The 15491-nt window shown below is 39.9% G+C and overlaps 1 protein-coding gene across 1 annotated transcript; it reads left to right on the top strand.

The window, feature by feature from the left end:
• Positions 1-765: 765 nt before the first annotated feature.
• acss2l (acyl-CoA synthetase short chain family member 2 like) lies at positions 766-14847 on the top strand. Its single transcript, XM_085377887.1, has 18 exons — positions 766-1013; positions 1166-1361; positions 2903-2994; positions 3154-3257; positions 5299-5371; positions 5999-6074; positions 6977-7061; positions 7357-7494; positions 8057-8227; positions 8314-8447; positions 9907-10039; positions 10896-10952; positions 11230-11310; positions 11689-11797; positions 11950-12018; positions 12173-12349; positions 14168-14242; positions 14325-14847. Exons 1-18 carry the CDS (start codon positions 890-892, stop codon positions 14450-14452), a joined length of 2022 nt encoding a protein of 673 aa, XP_085234013.1. The 5' UTR covers positions 766-889; the 3' UTR covers positions 14453-14847.
• The last annotated feature ends 644 nt before the right edge of the window (positions 14848-15491 follow it).

Raw genomic sequence — 15491 nt, 5'->3', positions numbered from 1 at the left:
CGGGATAGGGTGAGAGGAAGATAAAACGCTGTGGCGACCCCTAAAGGGAGCAGCTGAAAGTAGAAGCGGACATTATATAATTGCGAATAATAATTTGTCTCAGGTTAAATTGTTATGACTTATTTTCTACCGAGTATAAAATATTTTTATTATTTCTGTATTTGTTTTTGGTTCTTTTAAGTTTTTCACATGTGTTTTGTTAGTGGAATATTGTTTTCTTTTCTCTAAGGATATTTTTTTTAACTGTGCTATGTTTGCAATGTCAGAGGATTAAAGCAAAGCAGGGTGGAAGCAGGGGTTTTACAGTGAGCTTTCCCATAAGCAATTTATGTTTTAAAAGACTAAGTTTTATTAAATGTTAGTGTTAAAAGGATTCAGGAGCTGTCTCTCACAGCAGACATGCATTGGGGATTGGGCAGGGTTTGTTTACTCTGAAAGTGAATAATTGTTGCATACCTCTCTATTATTATTATTTTCTTCTTTTCACCAACATCACCCATCAGTCTCCTCCCTTCAAAAAAATGTTTGCCTGAATCCGCAGCATTTATCCTGCTGGGGGTAGACGCCTCCTTGTCCTCCTCCACCACCCACTTGCTTAGAAACATAATGTGATCAGCAGGCCAGGGATGGCTCATCCAATGAAAAAGTGGGAGTGCTGCACTCCATGAGCTGATTGGCTGCCCTGACTCTAAGCAGACTGAGCCAGAGCCTGCAGATCAGGGATTAGGGGTGGGTCTTTCTGCATGCTGAATTGTGTTGGTTCAGTACAGGCCTTGTAGTGTTCTTACCTCACCCAGGAGGATTCAGACAGACCAGCAGGGACTCAGATTATACCATTTTCTGACTCACTCTCCAATGATATAGGCCTGTCTGCATCTGTACTTCCAAAATGGTTGTTCCTGAGTCTCAGGACAAAATGTACTGCCCTCTTAATGACCTGCAGAAGGATGCTCATGTGCCTGACTTTAACTCATATCTGGCATTGTACCAAAAGTCTCTGGAGAATCCAGAAGGTAGGTCAAACTTGTCTGTATTTTTAGTGCAGCACTTGCAGCCCTTCCTTGCCATTCATATCTCTTTGAGCCTGTCTGCATACAGTATCTCTTTGTGCTAATCTGCCTTATCTGCATCCCATAACACTGATAAAAGGTATCGTCTGTTTTAGCTTTCTGGAAAGAGGTTGCTGATGAGTTCTTCTGGAAGAAGCCTGCAACAGCACCGATGCTGCAATACAACTTCGATGTGACGAAAGGGAGCGTTTATGTGAAATACATGGAGGGAGCCAAAACCAACATGTGCTATAATGTCTTGGACAGACATGTGAGGGAGGGGAGCCTTGGTGAAAAGGTTGCCTATTACTGGTAAGCACCAGCATGCCCCCAGAGGAAATAATAGCTATGATGGGAAATGCTGCCTGGAGTTATGCTAAGTATTCCAGTCAAAAACAACTGCTGTGTCCCCTGTGCTGACCCCAGAACACCAAAACAAACCACAGGCAGCGCACATCACTACAGCAGTGCTTCTTCTTCCTGTCAGAAGCAGAAGATAAAAATTTACAGATTTTATACACTATCTGTCCAACAATTTCTTATTGTTTTATAATGCAAAAATCTATTTCTATTTGATTAATCAACTACAAAAAGTCTAACTAGAGCAACTAACTTCACTTGATAGACGAATGTACACACATTACATTTTTAAACTTATTCTAGCTTTAAATTTTAAGTCATTTAAATGATTTGAACCTGCAGTTGCGTGCTGATGACCCCACGTCCTTGTCATATTACAATAAAGCCTCTACTTTATGATGTTTTACTATTATATTATGACAGTTATTATTTGCTCTGTCAGCTGTTTAAGCTTAGCAAGCAGGAAGGTTGTTCTGCACGCTCAGCAATGTAAGGGTTCAGTGGAACTTGGCATACTGGAAATCACCTGTAGGAGAGCATTAATGCTATTTACACTCAAACAAAGCACTTGTATGATATACCTGCTCACGTGTTTGCCGTGACTATTTTAGTACACTCTGTAAGGAAACTATAACTATCAGCTGTGGTGACAAGTTATCAATTTCCACATGGTTTGTTTTGAGCAACAGTTGATCACTCATGTGACTTTAGCTCACGCTTTGTCCAAGTATAATTTGAACAACTGTCTAAACTGGTAGAAGAATGCAAAAATTTATTTTATTTTTTTAAAAATAGAACAGCAAAAATGCTGCAAAGAGTGCCATTTCAACAAAAATCTGGGGCCGTGAAAGAAGTTTAAGTGACAAATCAAAAATAAACACATATGAAAAGTAATCTGCTTCTATAGTATTTGTATAGATTGGTATAGATTAAATATGGGAAATTTTGATTATCTCATATTTTGGCAAGTGGAGTCATATAAATGTTGGAATTAAAGAGGTCTCATGATCGACCCCTGCGGAACGCCATGTCTGAATTTGGTTTGCTCTGCTGTACATTTTCCCAAAAATAAATAAAGACTTTGACAACATATATGCAGGCTATTTCACATAGAGCTGAGTTACAACATTTGCTATCACATCTTGAAGTCATTTCTCAGTTGCAGAATTTCATCTGTGCAGTCATTTATTTCATCATTCCCATTTGGCTTGGTACCATGCTTTCTGCTGCCCCTTCAAGTGTGCCAAATTGTTTTCCAAATAACTATCCTGACAAACATCCAAGCCTAATATAGACTTAGCAAAAACAGGAACAGGTTATCTCTACTGTGAACTCAAAGAACTCACCGGACAACACTGTTGGGGAAAGTGGGAAAGTACTTTTGTGTGCAATTGTTTACCAAAACAGACGAAGAGACCTCTGTAGAATCACAGACAGGTTTTGTAATACATTTATACATTTGAAAGTTTCTCTCTTGTGTGCTGTCTTATCAGGGAGGGAAACTCACCTGATCATCAAATGGCCATCACCTACAGCCAGCTGCTGAGCCATGTCTGCCGCTGTGCTAACGTGCTGAAGCAAATGGGTGAGAACCTGAGCTTATGGTCATGTCCACGATTAGTCCATAATTATTTAGTCCATGATTATAATACATAAGTATAGCTTTACAGATTTTGCTGACAAACTTAGTTTCAGAGATAGAGTGGCAGTAACTTGTTTTATATGTATATATATTTTTATTAAGGTGTGAAAAAGGGAGACAGAGTGTCTATCTACCTACCGATGATCCCAGAGCTTGTGTACACAATGCTGGCCTGTGCCAGGATAGGTGCTGTTCACTCTATTGTGGTAAGTACTATTATGACTATGCACCATATGCAACAATTTTACAAAACTGAAAAGTCTTTTTTTCCTGTCCAGCATTCTCTAATATCATATGTGCCATCTGCATGGTGCATTTTTGCAGACTGTCAGAAAGTAGGCTGCTGGTTCTTGCTGCTCTGATTTCCACAAGAAAACATTGTCTGAACCCGAGCTGTTGCTTCTGTTAGTGCAGACTGCCCTGCTCCAGTAGTTTATCAGCTGTCTTCTACATGAACACAGCACCAGCAGCACCTGCACTTAGTATATAGGTCAGACAGTTGCTGGCTGTTTCCAGTTTGAGAAGGCACTAGAGTCACTGCAATTCTGCAAGCAAGCCAACACTCTTTTAGATATTTAACCTTGCTCTTCCATGCAAAGGTTAGTAGCTCTGCTTAAAATAACTCTAGAATGTGACTCCAAAGTGGGCGCTTTTTATAACTCGCAAAGGCTGGCAGAGTTAGATATAAGTGACCTTGTCTTTGCTTAGTCATTGTTGTATATCGTCCAACTCTCAGTTTTGATCTGATTAATTTACTTTCGACAGGAACAACACTTGGCATGGCAACATAACAATCTTTGGGACAGCGCCAGCCTTTTAGATTATCCCGTGACTGCTAATATTAATCATGAATGAGCAAAAAGGATTGGTCCATGGAAACTTGCAGGAGAGCCAATGCCAATCATGCAGTGACATTTTGCTGAGTCCAGAATCCTTAGTGACCTGATTCATAATGCTTCATCAACACTGAAACTTTATGCTCTGTGAACCATTAACCTTGTCCAGATATCCAGACCTCCTGTCTGGATTCTATGTGAATGACAGTCATAGAAAAGAGCAGTTAATGTCTGTCTGCTTTGTTATGTAAAATTCAACAAGGTTTCTAAATCTGTAAATGATGATGAGAAGGAGCAGCATGCTCCATCACGGTGTAATATCAGAGACATAACAGCTTAGTTTAGGATTTTAGAAGGCTCCACACTTCTTACAACTTCCAGCCTTTAAAAAAAAAAGGAATATGTTGGCTCAGTACTCAGCAACATCTGCTAGTCTGGCTCAAGGGTTCTGACTCAGTTTTAAATTTGTAAATGATGTTTCCTAATAATTGTGATTTATTTCTCATGTTAGTTAAAATAACTTACACACACTAAATAAAAAGCATTTAAAGCTGCTATATTGAAACAAGTTGCAAAAAAAACTCTCTCAGCAGCCATCCTTTGCTACCTAGTCAGTCCCAAACAGGCAACATACACAGTTATTGAGTAGCTGATAGGCATTAAAGTGGAGAATTTGGCAGATCAAGAGCCAGTTATTTCCCTCAAGATCTGGTACAGCTGAAACACGACGCTACAGTCAGTGTGAATGAATTGCTACAAACACAGCTCCAAATATACATTAAATGTTGCTCTATGTTGGTTGGATGATTTTGTGTAAAAACCTTATTTACACCTGCCGCAAGTGCCTTAAAATGTAGTTATTTAGCCAGTTCTTCATTAAGATTATCAAAACAACTTTATTTGGAGGTAAAACCAGGAATTCTTCTTCGTTTGGTCTCCATTTAGGGGTTGCCAAAGTGGATCATCTGCCTCCATGTTTTCTCTCACTACACCCATGGCCCTCTTCTTTGATCTTCCTCTTTTCTTAATGCCTGGTAGCTTCATCTTCAGCATCCTTTTTATCCAATATATCCTCTATCCCTCATGTGTTTTTGTCAATGCTGCCATCTTATTTTACTCTGTAACAACTCATCCCGTCTCCATCCTGCCTGCACTCTTTTCTTCACCTCCATCGTGCTTCGGATGATCCGATTCAAAGCAGCCCAGGTATATAAACTCATCCAGCTTTACTGCATCTACTCCTGGCTTCTTCACCTCCTCCTCTCCAGTTGCTCTTTCACCTGGTCCCTATTCTCACTAGAGAAAAAAAACAAGAATTCAAAAGTGCTTTCTTTAAAAAAATCGTGCAAATGCTCCTGAAATGATTGTTTCTGTTATCTAACGTCCTCTGTTTTTCTCTTTGCTTGTTCAGTTTGCAGGTTTCTCCTGTGAGTCTCTGTGTGAAAGGATTGTGGATGCCCAGAGTAGTGTACTGGTGACAGCAGGTAGGTCTTCAGGCAGCCAAGTGTTTGTCCTGTCCCTGCGTTTCCCAAGGTGTGGCAGAAGGATAAACTGTACATTTTATCCATTTGCACACATCAGATTACGATGTAGCTGACTAGTAAGCACTGTTACCACTCTGCAAGACAATCTTAAGTTTACGCCTTTGCAGGGCCTTTCTGTTTGAGTTTTCTCTGTGAGCTCTGATGTGTCAAACAGAACGTTAGGTTAATGCTGCCCAAGTTAATCCAAGATATTCCTGCAAAAGAAGCTCTTGATGTTAAGAGTTTCACTATCTGGTTATATGAAGATATACAAAGGAACAAACATAGCTTTGTTTTTGGTTTTAAAAGTAGGACTCAGCACAAAATTAAAAATGATCAAAAACAAAAACCACCAATCTCTATTCTAAACACTGATTAACTGTGCTTGATGTGTACATTGTTCTTTTGTGGTCCTCACTCATTCAGTAGCTCCTAATGTGTCTGTTTAAAACATGTGTGCCAAATGGCAGCACCACAATGAGATGTTTTGTTTTGCCAGAAGCTGCAAAGATGATTCCCTGCTGTTTACTTTTACTTCTTCATCATAGCTCTCTGCCTCTACCTGTTCCTCCCTCTGTCTCCTGTCAGATGGTGTTTACAGAGGAGAGAAACTGATCAACCTGAAGCAGATTGCAACCGAGGCTCTGGAGAAGTGCCGGGAAAGGTAGCTCCTGCTTACAAAGCCTACACTTTCCCAGATTTCAGTAACCACCCTTATTTACACTGGCTGCAGCTGGTAATGGAAGTCAGCCCCTGGAATATGAGTCATTGCACACACAGACGCACACACACAGAGCAGTCAGCTGATATCAGAGATGTTAAAGAATAATACAGCAAGACTTTTACATTAACGAGGTTGCCGGGCAACATGGAGCACCTTTATCAGGGAGGCCCAAGCTGCTCATCTGCTATAGCAACATGACTACGAGGAATGTTAGCTGAGAAGCAAAGCATGCTGGGAAGGATTATGGGAGTATCTGGGGTACAGATGTGGTTAGAGGTAACTTTGAGGCCATATGTGAAAAAAATCATTTTATGTCAAATTTTCATACCAACCCTAACCCCTGTTATAATTACCATCAAATCACAGTATTTACTTTATTTACTTAAATTACTGTTATGGTGATACTAATACAGAGTTGAGAAACATGAGAAAAAAACATAAAGCTCAGGAACGTTTACGTGTATGTGGGTCCCCCATCTATGGATCCCCTGAAATTATATAATGTATGCTTTTTAATCTTGTGCACAAAGTATACATACAAGATTTGTGCTGTTCACAGTGACCTAATATAGGAAAGAACTGTGTTAAGTCTACAAGGAGCAAACAGCAGTAATCACTTCCAAAAAGAAACTTTTTTTTTGATAAATAACTTGTGGACACATGACAAAATATTTCATCTCATGGGACTTCAGGCGCTCGACCTACAAGAACCAAGATGTGACCCCAATCCAGTATTTGCAAATCCTTGGAAAGCAGAGCAGCATGCATGCACTCAGTATCCATTAGGCAAAGACTTTATGCTTTTACTACCTTTCACTGCTTTTTTTTTTTTTCTCTTTTAGAGGGTCAGCTAGTGTCACCAAATGCCTCGTCATCAAGCACCATGCACTGAAGACAAAAAGTGGAGGTGCATGCAACAAACTACAGGTTCGTCAGCTCGAAAAATGAACACACAGTGACAAACACATATTTGTCACATTGTAAAACGATTCTATATACATATTTATGTCTTTATTTGAATAACTACAAGGGGAAAAATATATTTCAGAACCAAAAAAATGGTTCTGTCATATTTTTCCAAATATTTAGCCTTTAGCTCTTCTGGGCATTCTAAATTAGAGTTGAAATTGGCATGTTGCACTCCTGCTGGTGTGCTTGGCAAGCAGCTGTAATGATCCGGTTTATGAGTTTGATTTGTTCCCTCCTGTTGTGGTGCATTCAGACCCCCTGGGACTCACAGTGTGATGTTTGGTGGGATGAGGCCATGAGGGACTCCTCTGAGGAGTGTGAGCCCGAGTGGCTGGATGCAGAGGACCCGCTCTTTATCCTCTACACCAGCGGCTCCACCGGCAAACCCAAGGTGAGGCAGACGTTCACATGCAGGCGAGTTTTTTTCCACAAACACAGCAAGAGGCATGAGGGAAATCTTATCATTTACACAAATCGCAGCATCTATTTATTACAATGATAAGCCTATAATGACTTTAACCGGGCCAGCGTTTACATAATCTGCCATGAAATAGTGAGAATTAATGGTTTTCTGTTGCTGAGAGGCACAAATGTAATCCTTGAAAGTTATCTGCAAGCTCCACTGTTGTATTTGTGTATTCTATTTGTGTGTGTGCGTGTGTGCGTTGTTATAGAAAACACAGAATTTATGGATTTTTCTTTTACACAGACATGTTTCTTTCACTCAAGACATAAACTTTAACTTTAAAATGTTATGGTTTACCTTATGGGCACTTGTTTTTTATTCCAAACAGGAATTCGCTTTCCCACTATGAGAGCGTGTAAACAGAACTTGACTAATATGCACACAGAAACACCCCTCCATACACATCTCCTCTGCCAGCATTAACAGATCCCTTATTTTTGCTGTCTTCTGTCTCCTTGTTGACCTATTTTTTGCTCACTTGAAACAGGGTGTTCTCCACACTGTTGCTGGATATCTGCTCTACACGTCGATGACCTTCAAGTACGTTTTTGATCATCACCACGATGATGTGTACTGGTGTACAGCCGACATTGGCTGGATCACCGGACACTCCTACATCACCTATGGTCCACTTGCAAACGGTGCTACGAGCGTCCTAGTGAGTCAAATCAGCAAGGTGTCACATGTATAGAACATTAAACAAAAACCAAACCTCCGTGTGCATGTGTCTGCATGTTTTTGCAGTTTGAAGGTATCCCTGTTCACCCCCATGTTGGCCGGTTCTGGGAAGTAATTGAGAAGTACAAAGTGACCAAGTTTTATACAGCTCCTACAGCCATCCGCCTGCTGATGAAGTATGGACGAGAGCCACTACAGAAGTATGTGGACACATCATCTGCTGCAATAAATAAATAATTACAAACAGCATTAGCGCCAAGATATTTTGGCTTTAAGGTCGCAGTTTTACTGGGGAAGTGGTGCAGTTGATGTGGTGCCTCTCTTGATTTGGAAAGACCTCCGTCAACTTGTTCACTTCTTATATAACAATTTGGTTAGTGTGTTTTCAGATTTAGAGCTATGACCCAATATGGGAACAATTGAAACCTCTTCTTATAAACTACAGGATAAAAACAGAAGACACTGAGTGTTTAAATAGATTTTTCTTTCTCTGAACAAAGAGACAAACAACAAACAAATGGTTTATTTTAACGAAATATTTTAACTAAGCAAATCTAACTTGAGTAGTATGACAAAAACTTTAAGGGCTTTAATCTGACTATTGATAGACTGTCATATTTGTACTAAATTAAAGCTAAGTTTAACATCTTAGCCAAGTACTTATTGTAAGCATTGGCAACAAAAGACCTCTTTCAGATTATTAATTTATCATATTATTAATATTAACTATGTGATACTTTCAGCTGCTGCCTTGTCACAAAGAGTTCCCACAATAGGTACCACCACATTTAATTTGGCAATTTTATTCCTGATGCCCACAAGTGGAATCCCACTAGCGACCTTTTGCTTGCTAAGCTAATGCCTTAACTACTACTCTATTAGCCAAGCATTAGTATGAGCACATTTTTAATATTTACTAAGTAGTGATAAAATAAAGGCTTAATTTATTTTGTTTAGTGAGAGTTAACATATGTACTAATATTTGAAATCGTGTTTGTTAATATACTATGTTTACATTAATAAGGATTAATGTCTATGCTAGCTTTGCAGCCAGTTAGCATAGCTTAGGAGTTGCTTTCAGTCTTTGTGTGAAGCTAAGCTAACCTTCTAGTTACTGGAGCTGCATATTTGAGTATAGAAGGGAGGGTCAATCCTCTCATCTAGCTCTCAGCACTAATAAGAATATTTTTCAAAATTAATAATTAATCGGAACACAGTGTTGGCACAGTAGCGACAAAAAGAAATATTCCAAATCACTAATTACAAGTTTGGTAGAACTGTAGATAGAAAATATTTAGCATAATCAAATAATAGTCTATTTGTCAAGAGAATTTAAAATAATCTTACTTAGACAAACATTCTCAACAATACATGCAAAAAATGAGTCATTATAGACAATTATGAAAAATTAAAATTATCAGCTATGAAAGCTTAAAAATGCAAAGTCTCACCGAAGTCAGATTTTAATTCACTATTTAAACAGAGCACAGTATCAACATTATGGTAAGGCTAAAACAACATAGAGCACTGAAGTTGTAGTTTGAAGGTGAGATTGTTTCCTTCTTTGTTGTCAGTAAGGAAGTTTAGACTTTGAACTACAAAGAGCATGATAAATACCACTCAATGACGTGATCTAAGGGAAATCTTTTGATTTGTCAGGTATGACCTCTCCAGCCTTAGAATTCTGGGTACTGTGGGTGAACCCATCAACCCAGAGGCGTGGCAGTGGTACTATGAAGTGGTTGGTCAAAGCAGATGTCCCATCGTTGATACCTTCTGGCAAACAGAAACGGTAAGAAACAAGAAACTGACTACAGAGGTGTTATTAGGAAGTCGTACTCAGGCGTATCGCTTCAGAAGAACTGCAGGGTCTGAAACAACTTTTGTATGATGAGCTGGGATAGCTCTTCTCAGGATGTGTAGGTGTTTAGATTCTAAGATGATGCTAGGTATGCGTCAATAGGGATAAAACGATAAAAATATATAGTACCTCAATGCGGGATTTTCCCAAACCAGTCACATATTCTTCCTGTTAAATGGGATTTTTTCCTTTCCACTGTCGCCAAGTGCTTACTTGTAGCAGATCATTTGAATGTTGGGGTTTTCCTTTATATCACAGTAAGGTCTTTACGTTACAATATAAAGCACCTTGAGGTGACTGCTGTTGTGGTTTGCTGCTATATAAATAAAATTGAATAAAATATTTGGAAACGAACATGGAAGTAACATAAGAGAAAAACACTGCTCCCACAATATTGAAATACAACAGTTAAACTACACTATATAAAGTCTTGTAGTAGTAGAAGAATTAAAGGTATTAATAATTTTAATTGAATTGTAGTGAGCATATGCTAAAACCTTTAAAATGCCCAATAGGAAAGTAGTCCTTTTGATAATCAATGACATTTTAAAAAAAGCCATGACTGGGATTGTTTTTTTTTTGCTTGCTTTCTTTTTCATAGGTGGGCAACAGGCATCCCAGCCCACCCATAGATACACCACTGATTGATTATATTCTTGATTGATTGATTGATTGATTGATTGATAGATAATTTATTTCAACATGTGAACAATATACAAGGCATATCAAATGTTTTGCTTTATTACCTCTTTGTTGCTGTGATATTTTATGTTTGTTTTCTCCTTAGGGAGGTCATGTCTTGACTCCTCTACCTGCTGCTACACCGCTGAAACCAGGCTCTGCTGTAAGTGATAACAGTTCTTCCACGCTGACATTTCTAAATCTAAAACATACCTGCATGTGAGGACTGTCATTAGTTCAAGTCGTGCTGGTATGCAAGGGTTTTTCCCTGTGCGCATGAAAATGGCGAGCATGATTTAACAAAAGCAGGGCAGGAAATGCAGCCTGGTTCTCCTTATTATGATCCAGATAATGATCTGGAAGAAACGCTGCAGCTGCAGGGGAGTTATTAAATGAAACAAAACAGTTATCTCACATTAAATCCAAAACTCATATTTCAGACTTTCCCTTTCTTTGGGGTGGAGCCGACCATCCTCAACGAGCACGGAGAGGAGCTGGAAGGTGAAGCTGAGGGTTATCTGGTAAGTTTCAATTCAACACAGCCTCATTTCTCTCTGTCACAGTGATCGTATCGAGCAACAACGAATACATGTGTGGTAAAGAGGAGAGGAAGACGAAAACGATGTTTCACTGTTAATGTTGGCCAATGAACCAGCAGCATGTTTATTATCTGAATGTAATCAAATACTTTTAGATTTTTTACATTTTCATTTACATTCTTCACCTTCTTATGCTTTCTGGAAGTATTTTTCCTGGATGTGACGTTTATTTTATTTAAAAATAGTTTAAATAATTATATAAAAAATTAGAAGAAGTGTATTTTTTTGTCGTTGAACTCTTCAGTGTATGGATGCAAATAAAATTTCAAAATAGCAATGGCAGTAACACCTCTCTTTCAGGTATTTAGGAGGCCGTGGCCTGGAATAATGCGCACTGTGTTCAAGAACCATGAGCGCTTCGAAAATACCTACTTCAAGAAATTCCCAGGCTTTTATGTGACTGGAGATGGTGAGATCCAAGAATCAGCCCTAGCTGGCTATCACTCCCAGGCTGAAGATTACTCAGGATAGAGTTTTAGTTCTCAACATGAACAATTTCTCACTAAAGCACCAAAGTGAACCACGAGACCCCATATAAAGTTTTGTTTTGTCCTCTCTCAGGCTGCAGGCGAGATAAGGACGGCTATTACTGGATCACAGGGAGAATAGACGACATGCTGAATGTGTCAGGTACGGTGCTGTCCCTCAGAACTTATTTTAAGGCTGTTATCTAATTGACATAAATAACTTTAAATATCCTCAGCACATTTTTATTTATTAGCCTCTCCAGGAAATTGTGCTATTCATCTCTGCAATGGCCTTGCATATCTTTTCCCCCCCTCAGGCCACCTGATGAGCACAGCGGAGGTTGAGGCGGCCTTGACGGAGCACGCGGCTGTGGCGGAGGCTGCGGTGGTGAGTCGACCTCACAAGGTGAAGGGAGAGTCCCTCTACTGCTTTGTCACCCTCAAAGACAGCAGGGAGTTCAGTCACACGCTGGTGGATGAGCTCAAGAGACTGGGTGAGACCTTTGATTAGGGTTAAAGTCCACTAAAATTCATGCGTCTTTGTGTATCAGTGGTCTCTTGTTTTGCATTTGATCTAAAATAAAATGTTAAATTAAATACAAATACAACTTCTGCTGGATTCAGTCCTGTGAAAAACTAAGCAGTAACTGTGCAGTAACTTGGCATAATTGTTTTTTGTAAGACTTTATCAATCTCTCGTACCTTTGGGAAGAACCCTGGCCCACTCTTCTTTACAGCGTTGTGTCAGTTCATTGAGGTTTGGATAGGTTTGTTGCCCTCTTATGGTCCCGCCACAGCCTTTCAATCAGGTTTAAGTCTGGACTTTGACCCGATATTTGCACCTTGATTGTTCTCTTTTTCAGCCACTCTGTTGTGGATTTGCTGGTGTGCTTGGACAATTTTAGCCAAGTGTTCAGCTTTTGGACAGATGGCCTGATATACAAAAAGAGTTCTTGGTGGATAAAGAAACTGCAAGGTGCCCAGGTCCTGTGACTGCAAAACCAGCCCAGATCATCTCCACTTGACAGTTCGTGCGAAGTGTTCGTGCTGTGTTTTTTTTGTTTCCCAATGTGGGGTTTGTACACTTTGGACAAACATCTCCACTTTGGTTTCATTTGTCCAAAGAACATTTGTTAAGATGCAACTTTCCTAACATAAGCTGTTCTTTCATGTTCTTTTTGATAGAAGAGGCTTTCTCCCGCTATTCCTCTTAACCAAAGGTATACCTATTCAGTCTTTTTCTAACTGTACAGTCAGAACATTCAACATTTGACATATTAATCGAGGCCTGGACTCTCTGACATGCAGCTCTTTGGTTTTTTTTGCTAGCCTTGGGGTGAATTTGTTTTATTGAGGTGGTCAATCAGATGGTAATTAAATGCTACTTACCCACTTAATTGCTATGGAAGCAGTAAGGATGTACTCAGTTTTTTGCAGGACTGAAAATTAATACAGCTTAAGAAAACTTGCCCAGTTGTGGGAAAAAAGACATTGTCTGGTCTAATTCTTCTTCTTATTTTTACTTCTTTATCAAGAAAGACCAACAGTAAGGGATACACTTTTGTCAAAAGGTTAAAGTGTCTTTATTATAGTATCTAAATCACTCAGGACATCGAAGTCAACTACATGCTGTAAAATTTCACATTTTTCAAGCATGTTCCATATGTTCTTGAAAAATTAATAACAGTTAAAACAAACTGAAAAACTAAAAAAATACCCTTTGAGGGTATAATACATGGGTTTTCAAATAAGTTTCCCCAACTTTTTTATGCTTCCTGTTTCTGCACCAACAGAACATCGTACTTTAATACTTTTATTATTTGGCTTTGGAATAGCCAAATATGAAAGTTCATTTACAGCCAACTGTTTATGTTACAGGGTAAGTTATTTTATTATATGGTAAATGGCCTGTATTTTTATAGTGCTTTACTTAGTCCTATGGACCCCAAAGCACTTTACACTACATTCAGTCATCCACCCACTGATGGCAAGCTACATTGTAGCCACAGCTGCCCTGGGGCGCACTGACAGAGGCGAGGCTGCCGGACACTGGCGCCACCGGGCCCTCTGACCACCACCAGTAGGCCATGGGTGAGGTGTCTTGCCCAAGGACACAACGACCGAGACTGTCGGAGCCGGGGCTCGAATCGGCTACCTTCCGATTACAAGACGAACTGCCAACTCTTGAGCCACGATCGCCCCACTTGCATGCAATTGAGAAAAAAGCTAAGGAAATGCTCCAAAATAAAAACAGCCTTTTGTTTCTTTTTTTGATTGATTTTTTTTTCCTATTTTCTACATTCTCTTCTCAGTGAGAGAAAAAATTGGCCCAATCGCTACACCAGACTTCATCCAGAATGCCCCAGCACTCCCAAAAACTCGCTCAGGTAACAGTCCAACACCTTTATAAATCGACATCATCTTCCTCTACTTGCCTCCTGTGTAACATCGTGTCCTCATCCACTTCAGGAAAGATCATGAGGCGAATCCTCAGACAGATTGCTCGCAACGACAAGGACCTCGGGGACCTCTCCACCCTGGCTGACCCCAAGGTGGTGGAGGTTCTGTTTAGCCAGAGATATGAAGCTGCAGCCTGAAGAAGAAGAAGAAGAAGAAGAAGAAGAAGACAACAAACTCTCTGGCTTCAAACTATGCTATTGTACAGATGAAGACAATCACAAACTGCTGCTTTTTGGGTGTGAATGATGGGAATGGGATCACACAGCACAAAAATACAGCAGACATTAAAATGTTCTGATTTTTTTTATGTATGAGAGAAAACAAAACATAATTGAAAATGTCAAATTGAATCCCAGATGTGCTTTTTAAACAGATGTATGAATGCGGTTGTGTTGATGGTTTGTGTTTGGGCCAAAATGTCACACGTACTAGTTCCTGTGAAGATGTTGAAGGATGACCTTAATCCTTATTTACGCCTTCTTTTCGACTGATGTATATTTCCAACCTGTGGTACATTTCTATGAATAAAGTGTTTAATCCAGCTGTTGTTTTTGTTCTTTGCCTTTGAGCACAGCAGCTGATCGACGCCCTCAAGTGGCAGGAATCATCCTCTGCATCGGCTGCACTGTGGGTTACTACAACATCCTTTTAACTGCCATGCGGAGGTTTTCTACCTTTTGTCGTCTAACGATGCAAGGAGTGCACACACACGCAGCTTTGATGATGTGATCTGTACAGCGGGGAGCAGCGATTATGGGAGACCAAAGGGAGGAGAGGGCTGTTTTATCTTAAGAGCAGTGGATTCTTTTGAAACTACAAGCATCTGTTGTTCTGAAAAAGACAGAAAAGGCAACTATAATCTATTCATTAAAAAAAGAGAGAGAGATTAGGCTGCAGCAGGTTTTAGCTCAAAGGGGCCGTTTAATGTTAATGGGTCGTGTAGAGTCAGTGGACACTGGCTTTGTCCCTGCGTGTCTCCTCCACGTCGCACACATGCAGGCATGTGTGAGAGCGTAGGTGGGGAGGACAAGGACAAGAAAAGAGACCCAGCTATGGGCAGTGTTACATCATCACCCCCAGCAGCAGGAGAAGTGGTTACCATGACAACCTCTTCGCCACCATCACCACCACCGCCCCACATCTTCAACTCTCTCCGGCTCACCCTCCTTTTCTTCC

Source organism: Diplotaxodon limnothrissa, linkage group LG18 (assembly GCF_057381915.1).
Source record: "Diplotaxodon limnothrissa isolate DT_005_m linkage group LG18, D_limnothrissa_male_GT1.1, whole genome shotgun sequence".
NCBI lineage: Eukaryota > Metazoa > Chordata > Actinopteri > Cichliformes > Cichlidae > Diplotaxodon > Diplotaxodon limnothrissa.
The sequence above is the reverse complement of the archived record's forward strand: the minus strand, read 5'-3'. Positions and strand labels throughout refer to the sequence as shown.